Raw genomic sequence first — 21,833 nt, 5'->3', positions numbered from 1 at the left:
ATCAAGCTAATAACCTCGGTGATTTTTTTATTCTTCTTCAAGACTAGAACGTAATTTTCTCATCTATTATTGGCAGTATACTACCTAAACACATATTATATCTGAGGCTTAATATGTTATTTGGGGGAAATGTATACCACCACGAAAATGAGAAGAGAATTACGGCTCAAAAACATGTCTGGATAGAGAACGTGGCCCTGTTCGCACACCTTCAAAGACCCACCCTTGATGGGGGTGAGTTCAAGTCTATCAGGCACAATCTATCTCTTGCTGATTGCCATATGGAGACGTGCACAAAGAACAGACACTAAGAGATTAAAAAAAAAGAAAGAAAGAAAGGAAAAAAAGGAAAAAAAAAAAACCTTCCAAAAATCACGCAAGAAAACCGAAAGCAGAAAAGAAAAAGGAGAGTGCTTCCCTTCTGTGTGTGAGAGACGAGACTATTTCAACAGCTGATTCCACCCTCAAAGAAAACAGCGCACATAAAATAAATACAGGTCACCAAAATTAACAAATCATCATAACTGTCTAATACATCCTGGGCTGGCTGCGGAAAAACAAGATCATTCTGGATTTATATCTGTAAGTATGGGATTTCCTGGACAGTTAATATCCACAAACAATCAAACACAGGAGGAACACGGGGAAAAAGGCAGCATTATTTCAAATTTGAGCTGAGAGTCGTGATTTGTAAAGGGCTCAACAGGAACTGGAGTTGAAATTTGAAGCAAGGAAATTCTTCGACGAGGCACTGATGGACATTTCTCTGTTTCTCTTGGCTCGGTCCAGGTTTTTAGGTCGCTAGGTTTCGAATGGGAGGCCAAATGAGACTCTCGCCAGCACTGAAACTTTGAAGATGACAATGAGCTTAATCCCTCAGTTTAAATAAAATAATAATAATAATTTAAAAAATCGAATGATACTTCACTCAAGAGTCAGAGCTTTTTATGAGACCTGTTGCCAATGTTAGTATCTGGGAATGATCTCATCTTTCATCCTGGCTAAATTCCAACACACAATTTCATTAACCCAGGTACTGCAAGTGATAAAACTCATTTTTCCCTAAAGAGACAGCTAAAAAGTACCAGTTATACATTTATGAAGTACCAGCAATCAAAATTATGGATTTTCTAAAAGGTTTTTAACTACTTTTATTGAAAGGAAAATCGCTGTCTCAGACTTTTGTGACACTACTGCTAATAATAAATTTTACCATTTAGACATGGCCGTAATATGGTAGACACTGTCAATAAAAGTGTGGAGCAAAGACGATCCCCCTGTCTTTTCAGCGATGCCTTCTAATTACAGGCCGGAAGCGATCACGTGAAACACCTAGGCTAGCTAATGGCTCTTAAAGTAGAAGAACACACAGCACTGTCTCTGCAGTGGTACAATGCGCCGTGTACACAGACAGTGATGTGCAGCACTGCGTGAGTAGACAGTCAGAAATTTTTCTAATGCTTTCAAAGCCTACGAGGAAAAATTAAACTTCATTTGCATTTCTGACTAAAATCTGTTTGCTGCAAGAAACAATGCATTCCGATGTTATTTGCTGCTTTTTGAGCAAGGCGATGTGGCACTGGGCCGGTTACCTCTGGCAAACTTGTCTCAACTTTTCTATCGAACGTTCTACAGATCACTAGAGGGCACTGTGGTATTTAGGCCACCCTGACCTCTGAGTACTTGGAAAGGTCTTGAACTCCTGAACAGTGTCAGAAAGGTGAAAGGAGAGACATTTCAAGGGGGAAGAAAATGTTTTTTGGTACCACCTGATCTTCCTCGGTCAAACAACTCAAAAAGGCACGGTAAGTGGGAAAGTCAAATCCAGAAACATATTAAGCTCATTGTGGAAAACTCCACGACTTGTCACCTGGGCTCTGATGGGGGAAAATTTCCTCCCCCAGTTCCGGTGACTGAGATGGGGAGGCTAGAATCACATTTGCATATGCCCCCCTTCTAGAAGACTGACTCCCCCTCCACGCACTCTCCTGCACTCCCCAGAGGTAATTTCACTGCAGAACATCCAGGTGTGCAAACCCAGAGCCACGAATGGGTTTGGAACAATTTATGATATCCGGCCTCCTTCGACGTGTATTAGCATATACCTGGTTTCTTTAACGTACACTTTGTTTTTCCAAAACCACAAACATTGGTGCTGGAATTTCATGTGGAAGTGCTTAAGGGGCTGAAAGTTAACACCTTTGTGATCCTTGCAGCCTCGCGGTGGCTGTGAAAACAAAAGCCTCTTTGTGGAGGCTTTCTTGAAATGTTTTCTTAACATGTTCCAAGTAGTTTTAGGCCGGGAACTAAAGTAAACAAGATGTTACCATGATAAAAACACTTGTGAAAACATTACAGAGCAGCACTTAGGAGTTTCTTGCACATAAAACTCTTCACAGTTTTCAGAAGTGAAATTCAGAGAGAAAAAAAAAATTTTTTTAAGTGAATTAGTGATGAAATAAATGTCCTCTGCTGTCTCCAGCCCTCGACCTTCTTGAAAGGGTCGAAGTTCCACCGCTGGGCATTTCCTCGTGACATTATCCTCCCCGTCTTCTATGACAGCACATATAAAATTTGTTTTGGCTTTAAAAAGTAATGTACATCTGACTAACATGCAAAGGAATTTGGGTTTTGATTGTCTGGCATGGTGCTTCTCTCCATGAGCAATAACCAGGAGATAAAAACAGAAACAGACAAAAAAAAAAAAAAAACACACCCCAATTTCTTTCAGACGGCTATCAAGCAAGGGCCCAAATTATACTTTTGTTAGATGTTCTGCAAGTGACTGTCGAAAAGAAAAACTAGGGGAAATGGACACATTTTTCCCAAACACACATGAGGAACTGGTATTTGTGAAACTATGGGGTCTGTGTCTGATTTTACATTCTAAGTCAGAAACAGGAAAATGTGGTCATGATTTAGACTTCAGATCCACTCGCCACCTTGCCAAAGAATGGTATGGGCCCTTTTTCAAAAAGCAAAGGGGAAGAATTATAGATCCCTATTTTTATTGGCGAGGACCGTATCTTCAACCTGGTTAAAAAAAGAATAAAACCTGATCCAAGTGGGGAGAGGACAGGAGGACACCCTGAGCTTCACCTATCTGGATGGCACTGGGCTTCTCTTTGCTTGGCTGTTATCGGAGGATTCCGAGCAATGCAGGGCTGGCGGGCTGCGTTAGAGTTAGCGTGAGTACCTGCCGGCGTCAGTTTCCTCCAACAAACACCACTGTCACATGATCACTTAACGGCGCGTAGATTAGAAAAAAAATAATCAGCGCTAAAACTGCAACTTGTTTGGAGAAGAAACAGGGAAATAAATGCACACAATAGACAGGGTACCTGCTGGTTGTGATAAAGCGCCCCTCTGTTGGCTGGGAGGGAAAGACAACAGGATGGTGATTTGTACAGTATTCATCTTTGAAATCAAGGGCCCTGTGGTATCCCCTCACCTTGGGAACAAACAAGAGTGTCCAATCTCTGGTTTTGATTGACCAAGACTTATGATACTTCTTCCCTCAGGAGGGAAAAAAAAAAAAAAGAGGCCACATTTTGAGACCTGTGAGTCCCCCCTCCCTTCTTTTCACCTCTCTCTCTGTCAACAGTGGCATTTTATTGTCACATGGGAGTTTCCTCCTGAACAACTGATCTTGGCCTCTCTAAAAGTTACAGCTGCCTAGCCTGAGCAACAGAAGACTGGAAAACACTGACCAAGCCAAGTCACCCTGCTCTTTCATACTGAACCCTGAAAACCAGGTGGAAGAACACAAACCCGGGTAAGTATAAAAGGCAGGCACGGATATTCTCCCCAATATGAATAAAAATGAGGGCTCTGTGAATCCACACTAAAGTAAACCCAGGAGAGCGATGATGCCCAGGGAATGCAAGAATGTGGCTCAGCTAAAAACATAATGACACCAAAAACTGTACCCTACGTCAGAGGTCAGCAAACTGGTCCAAGGGACACAGCCACACCCAGTCCTTACAGAGGGTCCTATGGCTGCTTCTCTGCTACGATGGCAGAGCTGAGTGCTTGTCTCAGAGACTGGATGGCCTGCAAAAGCCCATCATATTTACTATCTGATCCTTTATGGAAAAAGTCTGCCACCCTTGCCCTAAGATCACATCCGACTGCGTAGGACTTCTTACCAGAAATTTCTGGTTAAAAATTATATTAAAGAACGGTCTCTTCTGACATATCAAAGCTCTGCATAGTCACCACCTCTTCCCTAGTTACGAGGTCAGCCATGTTTGGATAGTTTCCATTATTTCTCTTTTAAAAATACACTTAAGGCAGGCTTCCCTGGTGGTGCAGTGGTTAAGAATCCGCCTGCCAATGCAGGGGACACGGATTCGACCCCTGACCCGGGAAGATCCCACATGCCACGGAGCAACTAAGCCCATGCGCCACAACTACTGAGCCTGAGCTCTAGAGCCCGTGAGCCACAACTACTGAGCCCATGTGCCACAACTACTGAAGCCCGTGCGCCTAGAGCTCATGCGCCACAACTACTGAGCCCAAGTGCCACAAGTACTGAAGCCCGCGCACCTAGAGCCCGTGCTCTGCAACAAAAGAAGCCACGACAGTGAGAAGCCCGTGCCCCGTAACGAGAAGAGCAGCCCCCACTCACCGCAACTAGAGAAAGCCCACGCACAGCAACGAAGACCCAACACAGCCAAAAAAATTAAAATTAATTAATTCAAAAAAAACCCACAAGTAGACGAGAAAAGAAGTACTTATATTTTTCGAGAGTGCCTGCTATGGGCCAGGCACTTGACACGAGGTACCTTTTTCATTCTCACAACCCCAAGAGGTAGTTATTACTATCGTCCCAAGACACACGTGCTGATACTGAGCTCAAAGAACGCACTCCTAGCAAGTAGCTTCACTGCCCATTCTGCCTTTCTTCAAAGCTTCCTTTATACCTACTGCCTTAGGCAGAGAGCACACAGTTAATAAAATGAGCTGCTTCTAACCAGGCGGTATTATAGAACAGTCAACAGCAAGTCCTATGAAGCCATCCTGTCTGGGTTTGGATCTTGACTCCACCTCTTACAAGCTGTGTGACCTTGGGAAAACTGGTTAACTTTGCTGTGCCTTAGTTTCCTTAACCGTAGGTCGCGAGTAATACTACAGTAATACCACTATAAGGTGGCTGTACTGAATGAGCTATATACATAAAGTACTTGGAACTGTGCCTGCTGCACAGTTCAGGGCTCTGCCAGGGAAGTGTAAAATCAGGGGATTTAGAAGAATCAGGGATTTTTGGGTGAGAAAAACAAGAAATCTGTGAAGCAACACCTAAATCAAAGGCAGAGCAATACGACATTTTTGTTGAGTAGGACTGCCTTGAGAATCTAAGCACCACTGGTATCAATTTGCTAAAACCATAAGAGAACACGTCTAAAGTGGGATAATGGCCCACTCCTGGGCCCAGGAAAGAGGTGCTTTCAGCGCCTACAGATCTGGCAGTTTGAGAAGAAATGTTTGAAACATCACTTCCCACTTCCCGATAATAATGACTCCACTATGATGTCATTCAAAGAGGCCATGTGGCTTTTGTTTGAACCACAAGAAGTATGGCAGCTCTTTCAGTCCAGCTCAATGGAAAGCAAAGTTGGTTTCGCTAAAGCCAACGTGATTACCCTTTAGACGGAGCACACACGTGGGAGACGTGAGTTCACAAGAAGACTAACTTACTTTCCACTACTCTAGGCAAGATCTTGAGAGCTGAAGACAGCTCTGAATTTCCCACAGCTGAAATCATGCTGTAGGAGAAACTCAAAATCCCGAAGTTGTCACAGACCGCAGGTCAACAGATAAACTCAGGAAAGCACCAAGAGAACTCTGAGTTCTAGAGGGTTTTTTTCTTATTCAGCATTTACTTTCCCCTCGGCTGGTTTGCAAGACTCATTTTTTACTTTTGTGAACCAGGCCTCTCATCCCCAGCCCCTACGTGGCTCCTGTGGGGTGACCTTCTTCTTCTGCTCCGAAGGTGGGTGTGTGACTTAAGCCTGGCTGCCTCACTGTGACTGCTTCAAAGCTAGAACACATGACTCAAAGTGGGCCAATGACAGTCTGCTGAGGACGTTTTCCTGGCACTACTGGAAAAGAGATACACTCTGGGATGGATAAACCTGTGGCAGGTAAATCTGTCTTCTTCAGTTCCACTTGGCAAGAGCCTGAGAATGAAGGCAACAAAGAAGAAAACAGAGCTAAGGGGCAATGAACCGATACTCCAATAACCTTGTTCAAGCATCAGGGTCCAGTCATGCTTGAAGACAGCGGTACCACCAGACCTCCTCGTTATAGGAGCCAATTACCATCCTCCGCTTTTTCTGGCTTAAACCAATTAAAGTTGGCTTTCTATAGCTTGCAAACAGAAGTCTTCTGGCCAAATATATGTCAATAAATAAGTACTACGAAATAAACAAGGAACAGTTGCAGGATCACAGTGAGCATTCCAATTCCACTGAGCAAAAATGCCACGTCATGTGCAAAACCACAATAAATAATAGAGACATGAATAAAAGTGAAAATTAGGGGCTTCCCTGGTGGCGCAGTGGTTGAGAGTCCGCCTGCCGATGCAGGGAACACGGGTTCGTGCCCCGGTCCGGGAGGATCCCACATGCCACGGAGCGGCTGGGCCCGTGAGCCGTGGCCGCTGAGCCTGCGCGTCCGGAGCCTGTGCTCCGCAACGGGAGAGGCCACAACAGTGAGAGGCCCACGTACCGCGGAAAAAAAAAAAAAAAAAAAACCAATTCCACTGAGCAAAAATGCCATGTCATGTGCAAAACCACAATAAATAATAGAGACATGAATAAAAGTGAAAAATAAATAAGTGGTTTCCTACATAAGAGCCTGACTCCTAATATCCTTAGAAGAGAAAAGGGCTTTTTTAAAGGAATCAAGCTAGCTTCTAATTCTGATGATCTTCAGATTCTTTTCTTTAGAAATCGATGTAGTTTGAAAAGTGTGCTGTTTCTTTGTGGAGGTATATTTGTCCCCCCAATACACACACACACACACACACACACACACACACACACACACACACACACACACACACACACACACACACACACACACACACACACACACACACACACACACACACACACACACACACACACACACACACACACACACACACACACACACACACACACACACACACACCCTAACGCCAGCTCGCATAATAAAAGGAACTAAGATTTGAGGATTAGACTGGAAATACTTTGCCTATTAACAAAAATTTGCGAGTGATCAATTGGAAAAATGCCCTCTTCCCTCATGACTCTAAAACTGATACATGTCACCAAAAATGTTGACAGCAACTTTATAGTTCTGGAGACTTTATAAAATAAATCGTATTTACAGATGTTTTCTAGCCATTCTATAGAGGAGTGAAATTAGCACCGAGATATTTATCAAAGGTAGCACTGGTGCCGAAGGTGAAATCAGAATTTAAACGTGGTTTCTGCCAAGATCTTTTTGTCTCGTTATCTACAAACAATTAGGCAAGTGAACAGGAAGCAACAAAACAAAGATTCTACAATGAGGGATTTATAAGAGAACAAAGCCCAATAGCTCTAACCAGAATCATCATAATTGTAACGGACTGTTGCTTAATTTAAGATAAAGTATCACTGCTCTTGAGTATTAATATTTAGAAACAATGTAAAATATCTTTTTTAAAATTTTTACATACTTCCGTTTTTAAGGACCACATAATGCTCTCGAAGTAAAATATTACAGCGGGGAAGCTCTACAATGTTTTCACAGACTCCCATTCATTAATCAAAAAAATGATATTCACCAAAAGCGCTTGCAGGTAGCACGAGATCTATCTCTAAGGGTGGCTTTATTAAAATATTTGTACCCAGGTCTGTAAAGAAAGATACAGAGATTGTTCTAATGATAGAAAGACCGCACAAAACCAGAGACCTGCATGTTAAATCAGCCCGCCTCTATTTCCTGGGGCTTGAATGAGACAGAAAAGCCAGAGGCAAAGACTCCCCACTGCCCCCAGTCCCGACACCCACTTTGCAAACCGTCACGTACCTATATATACAGGAGTTTTACAAGTGCACATGTTTGCTTCTTGCATGATAGATAAACATACTAAATATAACGTAGTATTATATTCACTCCATACATCAATGATTCACTGATACTATGAATATATTTATGTGATGTCAATAATGCAGGGTGGTTTCGTCTCGATATCTTTAAAGGACAAGGCACCGTAGATGAGGGAAATGTTAACACGCCGTGCAGAAGCATTTCCCTTCGGTTAGGAGAGGATGAACGTACCATTTACTTACAGGGATGCTTTATCAGTGGTACAGATTCAAATGGGATAACCCAAGTTTTAGTCATACTTTAACTGTAGGAATTAAACTTACTCTCGCCTCCCTATAAGGACAAGAATCTGAACAGAAGTCAACACCAATGCAGAAAGATAAGAATCAGATTGGTAGCTTTTCCCGGGCATCCGTTTCTTACGTTTATAAAGTCATTTGTGAAGAACCAAAGAAGAGGCCCAGTCTCCAAGCTATTAGTGGCCACTAGTTGACACCAATTTTATAAAGCTAGAGCTAGGGCGTATGTCATTGATTTAATATGTAGGGATGTGAATAGAAGTGAAAACTGAATTACTGCACGTTTAATATTGGGAGAATTTTTACTTAATCACTGTCATTCTGAGAAAATAAGTAAATACAGGATCTCACTAAGAGGATCAAAAATGCCCTTGGATGTAAATCCTTCCCCCTTTACAAGGCAACCCTCAGCAGACTCTGTAACTATTCCCGGGACACTGCTCGACATGGTGACTTAGAGGCTACCCTCAAAATGGTGGCGTGAAACTCGCCATCAAAAAGGCACCGCATGAGGAAAAGTACGAAGAGCGGGAGGTGACGGCTACGCGAGAGAAGAAAGCAATATCAAATCCTTCTTACTTTAGAAATGACTGGAAATCTTCACACACTGCTTCACAGCCAGGCCACTTGCATACGCCATGTCCATACAGAGGATGGCTATGGGGATGCTCCTCGTGGGACAAACTGAAAGAAAACACACAGAGGACAAGAGAATAAGTTGGCTGCGCAGAACCCCCCCACCAGACATACGAGGTAAGAGGAGGCAGCCCACGTGGCCAAAGGTGAACCAATCCGTGCTTTCCTCTTCCTGTGGAATTTACGAATTACTTCTGCACGGCGCTCTACTTACAGCAAGAGTTCAATTTCAAAATGCGAACAGCCCAATAGTACAAATGTGCCACCACGTGTGAAAAGTGCTCGACAGGCTTTCGTTAGAGGCAAAGCCCTCCACTCAGACTGCGAAGGGTTCGTTAAAAGGCTAGAACTTATCATTTAACCTACCTAATGAAAATGATAACATCTGTACTTGATTTTGAGATTCTCTCGCTGTTTTCTACCCAGAATGTTACATATTTTTCTCCCCCTCTTCTGCCACCAACAGTATTCCCAAAATTGTAAAATCTTTTCACTGGTTAAGTTTATCAAGCAAAGAAGAGTGCAATTAAATAATTTAGAGTAAAATAATTGAGAAAGACAAATGTATCCAAGTAGATGATTAACTTAAAAAAAAGAAAGCTAATAGTGGCAGGAAGATTCTATCCCTAAAATTACTAACACCAAAGAGTGAAAGAAAACTTGGCATGAACATGAAAGGGTTAATCCTCCCGTGGGGTTCCAATCAATAGGTAATGATTGGGCCACACGGATCCAGATCATGGGACGCTTTGATCCATGCCATGTGGCACTTAGAAAAGTGTATCTGTTGTACTTGCTGATGAACCATATTCTCAAATATTTTCTCTATTAGATTTCTGCATCCAGACTTCTTTCAGACAAATTATTTTTACAGTCGTTTCCATAACCTTAGACTCTGTCAAATAGAAACATAAAACTGACATTAAGAGTTCCGTTTCGTACTAAAGCACACTGTCTTCAAGGAAAGGGCTATTTTGCAACTTACTCCACTGCCGCTGCCTGACTTTGAACTTCAAGCACACTGAATTATGATTTCACACACACACACACACACACACACACACACACACACACACACGAGAGGCCTGTAGTTTATATAACCCCCAGGATGTGTAGTCATATATTTTATCGATTCACATTCGTAGAGCAGACATACACAAACGCCACTTGTCCCTGACTTATAATTAATCCACAGTGAATGTATTATGCACATTTAAACTGAGGGTCATGAATACCAAACACACGTATACACTGAACAACACTTTATCAAAGATCCATAGGTCTCCCTGTGGCTTTTCAATGATTTGCTTGGAAATCTAATAAAATTTGAAAATAATAAGCTAGTTTCCCTGACAATAGAAAACAAAGCTGGGAAACAACAACAAACAAAAAATGCATTAAACTAACTTAGGAAAGCACTGAAAGGTGCCCCCATGAGAGAAAAGAATAGCACAAGTGAACTAGGTAGTTACAGTGAGGTTTCTAAAGCCCAATGATACAATGATATTCTCTGAGCGGTTACGAGGGTAAAATTCCACTGGACCGAAGGAAAGAATGACTACCTATCTTTGTTCACCTTCAGAGTCTTTAAAGAATAAAAGAGGTATGATATGAAAATAGAATTAAAAAATATTACTGGCAACATTTAACATCCAAGAATCCTTCAAAGTACCAAGATTCTCAGAATATCTGAGAGGGAAGGATATCATTTAAAAAGAAAACTGTTCCTACCAACATCTTACAAGGAAAAAGAAAAAATATCCAACCATAATAACTCTTCTCTTTACCAATTTTATTAACATTATTTAAAGTATTTTCACAATCCTAAATGCGTTAGTATATATTTGTTATAAAATCCTTGAAAAATCTTGAAAAGAAATAACTACCCTCAAGTACACACACACACACACACACACAATTTTTGACAAATTAGGCATGAAGATTTGCATCCTTTTAAATTTTAGATAATTTTGAAAATACTCTCTCATGTTACCCACTAATCTTCAAAAGCTTCAGTTACTGATGTGTAACAGTCTGTCATATAGCCTCTTAGCTCGAGCTATCTGCCAAAATTGATATAACCATTCCTCTATTTTGGACACTGAGATTCCCTTCATGTTTCTAATATTTAGGAAAAATGTTAGATATTAAATTTTACCAGGCAAAACATCCCAGTATATAACTGATTTTTACTAGAAGATATATTCAGAGAAATGGAATCACTCAGTTAAATGAGTACTACGTTTTAAGATTGACCATTAATACTCCATTAAGTTGCTCTTGAGAAATGCTACATGCCCAGTACACTCTCAGCCATTATACCTATTTTGCGTGCTTCTTTAGGTTGGAAAAGAGGAGCCTCAACTAGTGAGGATATAAAATTAGCATCATCAGTTAAAAACTGCCAATGGTTATTCTACTGTGCCTTGTGGGTTAAGCCAGGAGGGTTCTGAAAGTAATAGTAGGAAAGAAGGTACCACGCCTTCACTAGAGGAATTACAACTAGAAATAAAACTACATAATTCAGCACGTGTGCCACCTCCACCCTAACCCCCGTCCCCTGTTTCTAGGCTGACTTATTTGTAAAGGCTCCTTGGACTGAATAAAAACTAGTCTCCTCTAAGAATTTATTTGTAGTTCAACTTAATATCCTTATTTCAAAGAAAAGGACCAATGACAACTCACTGAAGCCTCAGAAGCATCGCCAGTCACACCCTGAAGGCTAGAGGAATGCCAGCTCCTGGCACACGTACATACTTGCACACTCAGTGGACCTCTTGAAAATGTGCCTCTGCGTTAGAACTGTATTTTTTATCATGAAAGCATTATATGTTCTTATTTTTAAAAGTTCACCTCATGCTGTGTTGGCTCAACTTTGCCCCACCCTCGTCCCACACCTAACGCAACCCTACCCTGGCCAACGGTGCGGGCACCCTGGCACGTCACCACACTGCACTCTCCTCCTCGTGGGCTCTGGTTTATAAACATGGAAACACGGGATACATACCGCTGTCACTTGCTGTTCATATTTGGACACTTTAAAATATACAACTGTCTGAGATAAAGTGCTTGGCTTTGAAAGGAAGAAGAACAGACTGGCAGTGATGCCCTGGTGGAGTATCTCTGCAAAGATACATAAGATACTCTTAACACTTGTCGCCTCTGGGGCGGGGGACCGGGCATTGCGGTGGGGTGGGGAGCAGAGAAGCGGGATTTTCACTGTATCATTTTTTTCGTATCTTTCGAAGTTTTAATTTTGTGCATTGTAGGTGTTTTTTGCTGTGCAATTGTTAAATATACGTATACACACACACACACAAACCCATACAGGGACAAACACACACATGAAAAAATCAAGTGCTACGCAGGACTCGACTTCCAGCCTGCCACGCACCCTGATGCTGGTGTAGCAAATGCTGTATCCTTGCTGCCTGTGTGGCTGAGTCTCACTTCTGGCCTTTCAGTCATTCCGGATGAAGCATCGTTAGACCCCACCAGCTGTACCCCTGAATGGGAACTTTTCTGTTTCATCAGAGAAGTGGAACAAGCCTTTATACCCTTACTGCCTTTCAGGACTTGCCAAAAGGGACAAGATGGGAAATTTAAAAAAAAAAAAAAATGAGTACAGAAATTGTTAAACTTGAATGAATTTAGAATTTCATTTCCAGGATGAAACTTGATGGAAAAATGACCATCTCAACATCTGACAGTCAGATAAAGCCCGTGAGCCCAATCATTTACATATACTGGTTACGGGTAGCTCACCCGTGTGAGGAGTATAACTTCTGGAAAGCCGCCAAGATCAGTGCTGAATAAATGCTGAATAAATGGATGAATAAATAGATGTATTTGATTTTAAAGGGATTTCAACATGCTTGCCCCAAAATTAAACTTCAAAACTTTAGGGTCAATTGTTTAATAAACTATTTTTTACTATGAACTCCCAGGTTGAAAAGTTTTAGGGACAGGGAATCACAACTAGCTCATCTCTGCCCACTCGGTACCTAACACAGAACATGGGCTCAATAAATGCGAGACAGACTCATACAGACAATAATATTATTCTATTTAATGTCTGTGTGGATGTACACTAAGTTGATGCTTGCCTTTTAAAAAATGTCTTGAAGGTACAGGCCAGAATGATGCCAACGCACTTGAGGAAAGAGCGTTCGCACCTTCTATTATTTACCTTTAGTCCAAATATTTAAAACGCAGATAGTACACACTCAAGAAAAGCCCCATGATTTCAATTTCTCCTGATGACCCTTGGTATGTACAAAATCGATATATTTATTAACACGGAACAGTGACAGCATTTCAGGTTAGGAAGAACCAACTTGCCATGAAAAGTGTAACTACACAAAAACAGGTAATAATTCCTGACATTACCTAATACTAAATACACTCTGTATTATTCAGTATGATGTAATGGTGTCACTGACATTTATTTAAGACTTGTTTTGGCATTTATTCTTCCTATATCAAAGTATACCAGCCAGAGCCTTAATTTCAACACTGACTCTGGCCTTTGAGAAGATTTTACATAATGGTTATGGTTTTTCAGCGGTGACTATTCACTACTCCCTTCCCAAGTGCGTTACTCAGCCAAAACTTGAACTAGAATCACTGCTAAAACTAAGAACAGCTTCTTACTGCAGCCTGTAGACTTTAGCGGCCCTATGCTCTTGGTCCTGTAAGCTGATTTTCCCTGTGGTAGTAACCAAGAGAATCCTCTTTGAAGGAGAGGAAAAGCACAGACACCTCAGAGAACAGGGAACCCTCCTACACCGTTGGGAACGTAGACTGGTGTAGCCACTCAGGAACTCCATACTGGTTTTCCATGAGGAAAACAGTATGGAGTTTCCTTAAAAAACTAAAAATAGAGTTACATATGGTCCAGCAACCCCACTCCTGGGCATATAGCTGAGGGAAACTCTAAGTCAAAAAAATACATGCACCCCAAGAGCCAAGACATCGAAGAAATCTAAGTGTCCATCGACAGATGAGAAGGATAAACTTCTTTCTTGTGTGGTATACGTACACAAAAAAGAATGAAATATTGTCATCTGCAGCAACATGGATAGACCTAGAGATTATCATACTAAGTGAACTAAGTCTGACAGAGAAAGGCAAATTTCATATGATATCATTTATATGTGGAATCTAAAAACAAAAATGATACAAATGAACTTATTTACAAAACAGAAACAGACTCACAGATATAGAAAACAAACTTACGGTTACCGAAGGGGAAAGGGAGGGGAGAGGACAAATTAGGAGTTTGGGATTGACATACACACTACTATATATAAAATAAATAATCAACAAGGATCTCCTGTACAGCACAGGGAACTATATTCAATATCTTGTAATAAACTACAATGGAAAAGAATCTGAAGAAACAAGAAAAGCACAGACGCCTCGCTGTACCTCAATGCCAATTTTCTTTTCTCCTAAAGGCACGCCTCCAGCTTTTCCTGTGTCCTGACCTACGTTCTCACGTCTGCCTTCTAAGTCTCGTCCTATTTGTTTTTTCCCTTTTCCAAATTTGCCCTCTGTTTGTTTGCTCAATTTCTGATTCATCTGTAACAAAAGGCTACATCTGCGCCCATTAGGGTTCATAACTTCTCCCCTTGCCCCCCACCAATCAACCCCAAATTATAAATTGTATTCCATTTCACTAGCATCTTGTTTGATATATTAAGTTACGGAAGACTGTTGGGCATTCTCTAACGGCTCCAATTGATGGAATACATTTTTCTAAGCTTCAATGAGGTATAATTCGTATCCCATACAACTCATTCATTTGAAGTACATAATTCAGGGAATTCCCTGGCGGTTCGGTGCTTAGCGCCGTCCAGTGGTTAGCGTGGTCCTCGGCACTTTCACTGTGAGGGCCTGGGTTCAATTCCTGCTCGGGGAAGTAAGATGCCGCAAGCCACAGGGTGCGGCCATAAATATATGAATAAAGTACATAACTCAATGGTGTATACAAAGTATATAATGCAATATTCACGGGGTTGTAAAACCACCACCACAGTGTAATGTTAGAACATTTTATATCACACCAAAAAGAAACCCTGGACCCATTAGCAGTCACTCCCCTAGTCCCTGCCAACCACTAATCGACCTTCTGTTTCCAGACGTTTGTCTATTCTGAACATTTCATACAAATGGAATCGCATAACATGTGGTCTTATGTGTCTGGCTTCTTTCACTTAACAACATGTTTTGGAGGTTCATCCACACTGTAGCATGTGTCAGTGCTTCATTTCCTTTTTTATGGCTGAATACTATTCCACTTCATGTATCTAACACATCTTGTTTATCCATTCATCTGCTGATCAACAGTTGGGAGGTTTCTACATTTTGGCTATTGTGAAGAGTGGTGATACGAAAATACAGGTACATGTACCTGTTTGAGTATAAGTTTTCAATAATTTGGGGTATATAACTAGGAATAGAATTGTTGGGTCATGTGGTCATTCCGTGGTTAACATATTAGCAGACTATTTCCAAAGCAGCTGCACTACTATTTTTTCAAAATAACTTTTGAAATCGCATTGTTTAAAATAAGTCTCGAAGTTTGATGGAGAGGGGCAGCACTGTTTGAGGGTTCCAATTTCTCCACATCCTTGCCAGCACGAGGTGTCTGTCTTCATCTTAGCCATCCCAGCGGATGTAAATTGGTACCTTTTTGTACTTTTGATCTGTGTTTGTTTAAAGATGAATGATGCAGAGCATCTTCTCATGTGTTTATTGGTCATCTGTGTGTCTTCTTTAGAGAAATGTCTATTCAGATCCTTTGCCCATTAAAAAACACTGGGTTCTTTTTATTGTGGACTGCAAACGTTTTTTTCATGCATATATTTTCTGCACGCAAGTCCATTATGAGATATATGATTTGCAAACACTGATTCCCATTTTGTGGACTGTCTTTTCAGTTTCTCGATGGTATGCTTTGAAGCACAAAAGTTTGAAATTTTGATTAAGTCCAATCTTTTTCTTTTCCCCCTTTGCTTCCCTGCGCTTTTGGTGTTGCATCTAAGAAACCACTGACTGAGCCAAACTAATAAAGACTTATTCCTATGTTCTCTTGCAAGAGCTTTCGCACTCACATTTAATCAATTTTGAGTTAATTTCTGTATTTTGTGTGAGGTAGGTGTCCAACTTCAGTCTTTTGCACGTTGTCCCAGCACCATTTGATGAAAAGACTGTTCTACTCCAGATGAATTGTGCTGTGTTGGCACCTTTGCCAAAAGCCAAATGAACATAAATGTAAAGATTGGAGGGGTTTTTTTTCTTTTCTCTCTCTCTCTCTTTTTTTTTTTGCTTCACTTTTGCTGGATTTCTTTTCCCCAGATGTACTACTCCCATTCTCAAAAGAATTTATACTCAAAATATAAAATAACTCTTGAAATCACATTGTTATAAAGTAAGTTTTGAAGTTTGATTGGGGGGGCAGCGATAAATTTTTAATAAAAATAAAACTTGAGCAACTGAACATTTTAAGGAATGAGTGCCGAGGGACAGTTTTTATTTTCCAGATCCTGTTGCTCCTTTGTGTGCTGAAAAGTCTTTTCAGAATGTACTTGGTGTATCTCTCTGCCTAACAAATAAATGGAGTGTAACTTACCCTTTTACTGAAGGTCAGTAATATTTCTCTATGGGGAGGGGTGGGTGCCAGGTGAATGAAAACCTCATTCCGCATTATAGATGCGCTAAAAACCAGGAACCTGCAAGTCATTTAACTGCCCTGCCCTCCAATTCCTCATTTGAAAACCAAAGGGGATCACACATGATGACCCGTGCTGCTTCTCCCAGTTGGGAACGCCTCCACCAAACTTCTACCAGTTATGCAGATGAGAGAGGGTGTGGCACAAATGACATACCTTGTTACTGACAAGATGAAGAAGGAGTAGGTGCTTAATGAGGATGGGTTAAAGGAATGAATGAGATCCACGCCCTTACCTCTGCTGGGGGGGTGGGCAGGAGGCTCTCTTCTTCTGAACCCTTCCCCACCCCCCACAGATACATACACCAAAAATCACAACTAACCCCCTTTGCCCACTGGCCACCTGCCTCTTTCCCACCATGTTGGCTTTTCATCCATCCAGCCAACGTTAGTGCAATGCTGACCCTGAGGCAGGCAGCCAGGACACTAATGATGAACACCAGTTCTCTGACAAACCGCATCTGTGCCTGTCTCTGGCTCAAGTCTCTCCTTGTCTGTCTGTCTGCTTTCCAATTCTTTGGCCTCATGTCCATGCGCACACGCTTCTTTGTGCCCACCCCGTAACACTGTCAGCCGTGGAATCTTCCCCGCTCAGATTCATCACAGCCTATGATTTTGGTGACCAGGGGATGCTCATTCCTAGCCCAAAACACGAAACTATTCCAGATACCTCAGGTTTCCAGCAAGGTGTTCTCTTCAAACACAGTTTCAGGGCTACCCATTAATAAAAAGTACTTTCCACTAAACTGTGATCATAACGAGAGCACACGTCAGCGGAAGCCACTGCCGTTTTAAACCTTTTTCCTTCTTTTGCTTTAATTCTTTAACGACAACTTACACAAAAGCGATCCTACTTTCCTTCTTTCTCTTTTCTCTTTACTTTTTAGTTCTTATCACATCTCCCTGACTTCTACTTTGCTACCATAACCTACTCTCAGTAAGATTTTAAGTAACGTACCCAATTTCTTAGGTTTGAATATGGGAGCCTGAATTTGATTTCGAGTGATGAAGTGATAACTGAAAATAAAATATCATCAGACTTCAGATGCTTTTACACTAAATTTTCAAGAACGAGTTGATATCAAGTGTTTCTGATATGTACAGTAAGTCTACTTGAATGAAACCAAACTAGTTGAGCTGGCTTTGGAACTTGATCACAGATGACCATATAAAAAAGAACAACGCAGATTCACAAGAGCAGAAGAGATGATTACTTATATATCGAGCACAATTTTCCATCTTAGAGTTTATTGTTTGAATACTTTTCATACTAGAGTATAACTCCTCAAAACCAGCCAGGAGCCAAATCCCAGTCTCTTGCAGTAAATAAAAGGACAGGTCAAGTTTCTTCAGGTGTTATACGGTAGCATCCGGAGGGCAAAGGTCCTACACTTGCCTTGGAAAAGTGCAAATGATACGTGGGAACAGGGGAAAGGGTGACTCAAGCATTGTGTCTTTTTTCCTGGTGCCTTTGTGAAAATGACCTTTCTCCTTTAACTTTCACTGAAAACACTTCAAGAAGCAAATGGGCTGCTTCTTTTATACTGAAGAGTTGGGACATGACTTTGGCCTTACATTTCCAGCACGCTGCCTTAATCTGTGCTCATTTCAGAAATACTCCATCCTTAGGTGTTTATTAATCAGGTTTCCAAAAGCAAGCTGGCAATCAGCTCTATAATCTCACCGCCAAGAGACGGGTGTTTTACTAAAGCCCATTAAAGGGCCTACTCTAGAGCAAGGAAAGATGGAGTCCTCTGCAAACTGGGAGATGCACACACATGCTTCTCCCTTTCCCTCTCCCACGCAGTGAATCCTTGACTCTCCTTCCCCAGAACATTCATCATCTCAATTTTCTGCTGCTTTTCAAATCATGTTTAATTAGAGGATTTCACATTCCCTTGTGATATGATATTCATGAGGAAAACTTGCAACTGGAGTGACTGTGAATTAGTCTGTTAAGTGCCAGATTTGTGCTTTTAAACAATGATGGAGATTATTGTTATTATCTGCTCTCAATATTGTGCCTCGAGACGTGAGGGCTACCTTAAGTAACTTCACATCTGAAATACAACCTATTAACTGTTTACGTCCGTTTCCCCCCCCCCCGGAAATACAAATTATCCTGAAAGAAATACAGCGTCACCTTTCTACAATGGACCCCATTAGGGCATGGGCAACTAACGTGGTGAGCTGGGTGACTCTGAGTTACATAAAAATACCCTCGCTTTCGTAGTTATGGATTCACGCTCGGGTAGACTGGAAAACAATTTTGACATCAGATCTGTGACTTCTCAGGGGTAGCTTTTTATAAACCCTGTTTAAGTTAATCAGTTTCAAGAAAACGTAAAAACTTGTAATATGTATATGCAGGTATGGCAAACGTTGAAGATGGCAAGGGAATGACTCAAAGATTGTTGCGTGGGATAAAAGGATTAAAACTGTCTATAGGTAAGGATGCTCACTCTGCCTTTTTCCATTGCTAATCAAAGACTAATGCTTCTCAAATTCTCTTATAGCTGTAAATCACCTGGAGATCTTTTGAACATGCAGATTCTAATCCAGCAGTTCTAGGGTGGGACCCAAGACTACGCGTGTGTAGCACGCTCCTGGATAACGCTGCTGCTGTTGGACCCTGGAGCTCTAAGGAGCTTCAGAGTTCCCTGTTCCGGATCTGACCTAAAAGTGAGCGTACTTACAGAAACACACGTGAGCTGTCTTCTCTATTAACTGTGGGGTGAAAAGCAAACTGGGGATGGATAAATATGGAAAGCGGAGACACTGGGCAACCTCACCAAGCAACAGGTACAAACTCATGAAAACTCTCACTGGCCCAAAGTTATTTAAGAAGTATATGCAAGTCTTTTTTTTTTTTTTTTTAATATAATGAAACAGCTAAGACTAAAGGAAGTTAGCACCGGGAAGAGGCCATCATCTCCTGTTTCTATTCAGCAAACACCAGTTTCACATTAGCACGGATCTACTGAGTGACTTGGCCAGTGAACAGTGTTTGCCAGGTACTCTACGGATCAGTAGTACCCCGGAGTACACTGTTGAATCTGGGTTTGACAACAACTCAAAGCTTCACAGGTCCCAGACTCTAGGGCTGCCTTGGGTATCCTCTAAGCCTTCATGGCATCCCTGAACCTGGGAGGAGAGGATGTACGTGTGAATAAGTAGGATCTTGAACTAACTTTTTTAGGAAGGGGAGTGACGCACTTGGGCTTTTCTAGGAAACCAGGGGGTATCATGAAAGCAGGGTTTCAATCCACTTGGCATAGTACTATAGGCAGTCAAGGCCCCTCCTCAGTAAAGAGAGGGAAATCCTACCAAAACATCCCAATAGGTGATATACACGGACTCAACGGTGGCCCACACGATGTCAGGAAGAACAAGAATGCGTATTTCTACAAACCGGCAGATTTACTTTAATTTGTATTAGCCAAAAATATATCTAGCATCTGCAACTTCTGGTTTCACAGATATCATGTCTAAGGATGAGGCTTATTTTATTTAAATTAAAAATGACTCGATTTAAAGAAAATCATATAAATTACAATAGTCATCTAAGCAGATACGGCAAACCTCATGACAGTGGGGCACACATTCAAATGACTAAACTTTCAGAAAACAAAAGTGCGTGAAGGAGTCCTCAAGGAGAGGCAGTCTGTAACTGGGTTTACTTCCTGAGTCGACAGTGACCCAGTGGTTAAGTCTCTTTAATTTGAATTTTCAATAGGGAAGGAAGAGCCTCAGAATTATCCTTGACTGATGGGACAAAGACCCACAAAAGCCACAAGAGCACAGGGCAGTGTGTCGGATGCTTCGAGGACTAGACCCTATCCTTTAGGACCAGGGAGCGTCCTATGTGTAGACTATCGATGGTAAATCAGCTGCTTCACCAATGGTAAGAACTTGAGGTTGGGGGCCATGATGACAGGTCATAAGTCTGGCAGTTACTCTCTTCACCATCCCCTCCAATCTGGCTCCACCTCCCTTTTCAGATTCACTGGGCAAAACATGCAATCTTGATTCTCAGAAGCCTGTGGCACAGCAAGACAACGGAGCAGAGAAGGAGAGGGGGAGTACCTGTGGGCTGGTCGGTGTGTTCTGATCCATCACCAACACAGAGCGGGTGATGACAAAGGCCGAATGCCTGTTTGCACGGTGACAAGTGAAGGGATACATAAAGCAAAAGGACAAGAAGAGGCAGAGGTCCAGCTTTTGTTTCTGACACCCATAAGGGCAATCGCTATGCTGAGGTTGTCAGTGAGAGTTTCCCACTGGCAGCATTAACACTGGGATCTTGTTAAGAAAACAGAATGCTTTCCAAAGAGGGGCTGTGAGCAACTGTGTCAATACAGACATAGGGACCACTAATCCAAAAGATATTAACACCATTAGGCAGGCATGCGCATTACGTCCATGCGAGTGTTTGCACTGGTGAGTCACAAGGTCTGTGTGGAACCCTGTCCATATGTTAGAGGAAACAACAAGACCCGGAAAACCAAAGAGCATAAATGAAAGTTCCAACACTAATTCTTCTCATTTAAGCCCTGCCCCTGACACTCTGTGGAAGTCAGCACAAGCATACTCCAGAACCAGAAGAATCACGTAACAGAAGCGTGAGGGCCAGATCAGGAAGCAGGAGGTGAAGGGACAAGGGACTTAGAGAAATAAAGTGGCTCAAAACCATTAGGCACTTGCATTTATGTCTCCTAAGAATTACTTCCTACTTTATGTCATTCCTTTTATGTCTCAGCAGTACAAGATGCTTCATTAATGGTCACTGGATTAAACTCTTCTCTGCCTTTGATTCAGCATTTTTGTTTGTTTGTTTTGGTTACTGGGGGGCTTTTTCTGGCCATGCCACATGGCACGTGTGATCTTAGGTCCCTGACCAGGGATCGAACCCGCACCACCTGCAGTGGAAGCGCGGAGTCTTAACCACTGGACCGCCAGGGAAGTCCCGCCGCATGTTTTACCAAACACCTACTTTGTGCTTAAGCATCGTGTTGGGTTCCTAGATCAGTCTATAAACTGGAATGCGTAAGAAGATCCGTGGGAGGGCGCTAGGATAA

General features: G+C 41.8%; 1 protein-coding gene across 11 annotated transcripts in view; it reads right to left on the bottom strand.

Moving 5' to 3' along the window:
- FOXP1 (forkhead box P1) overlaps nt 1-21,833 on the bottom strand; it is a 598,062-nt gene that overhangs the window by 49,378 nt on the left and 526,851 nt on the right. For all 11 annotated transcript variants that reach the window (XM_070046604.1, XM_060308593.2, XM_060308597.2 and 8 more), the window contains one exon: nt 8,964-9,068. In XM_070046604.1, coding sequence (XP_069902705.1) covers nt 8,964-9,068 — 105 coding nt within the window. The remainder of the gene's footprint in view (nt 1-8,963; nt 9,069-21,833) is intronic.

Source organism: Globicephala melas, chromosome 11 (assembly GCF_963455315.2).
Source record: "Globicephala melas chromosome 11, mGloMel1.2, whole genome shotgun sequence".
In the NCBI taxonomy this organism is placed as follows: Eukaryota; Metazoa; Chordata; class Mammalia; order Artiodactyla; family Delphinidae; genus Globicephala; species Globicephala melas.
This window is presented reverse-complemented; position numbering and strand designations above follow the sequence as displayed.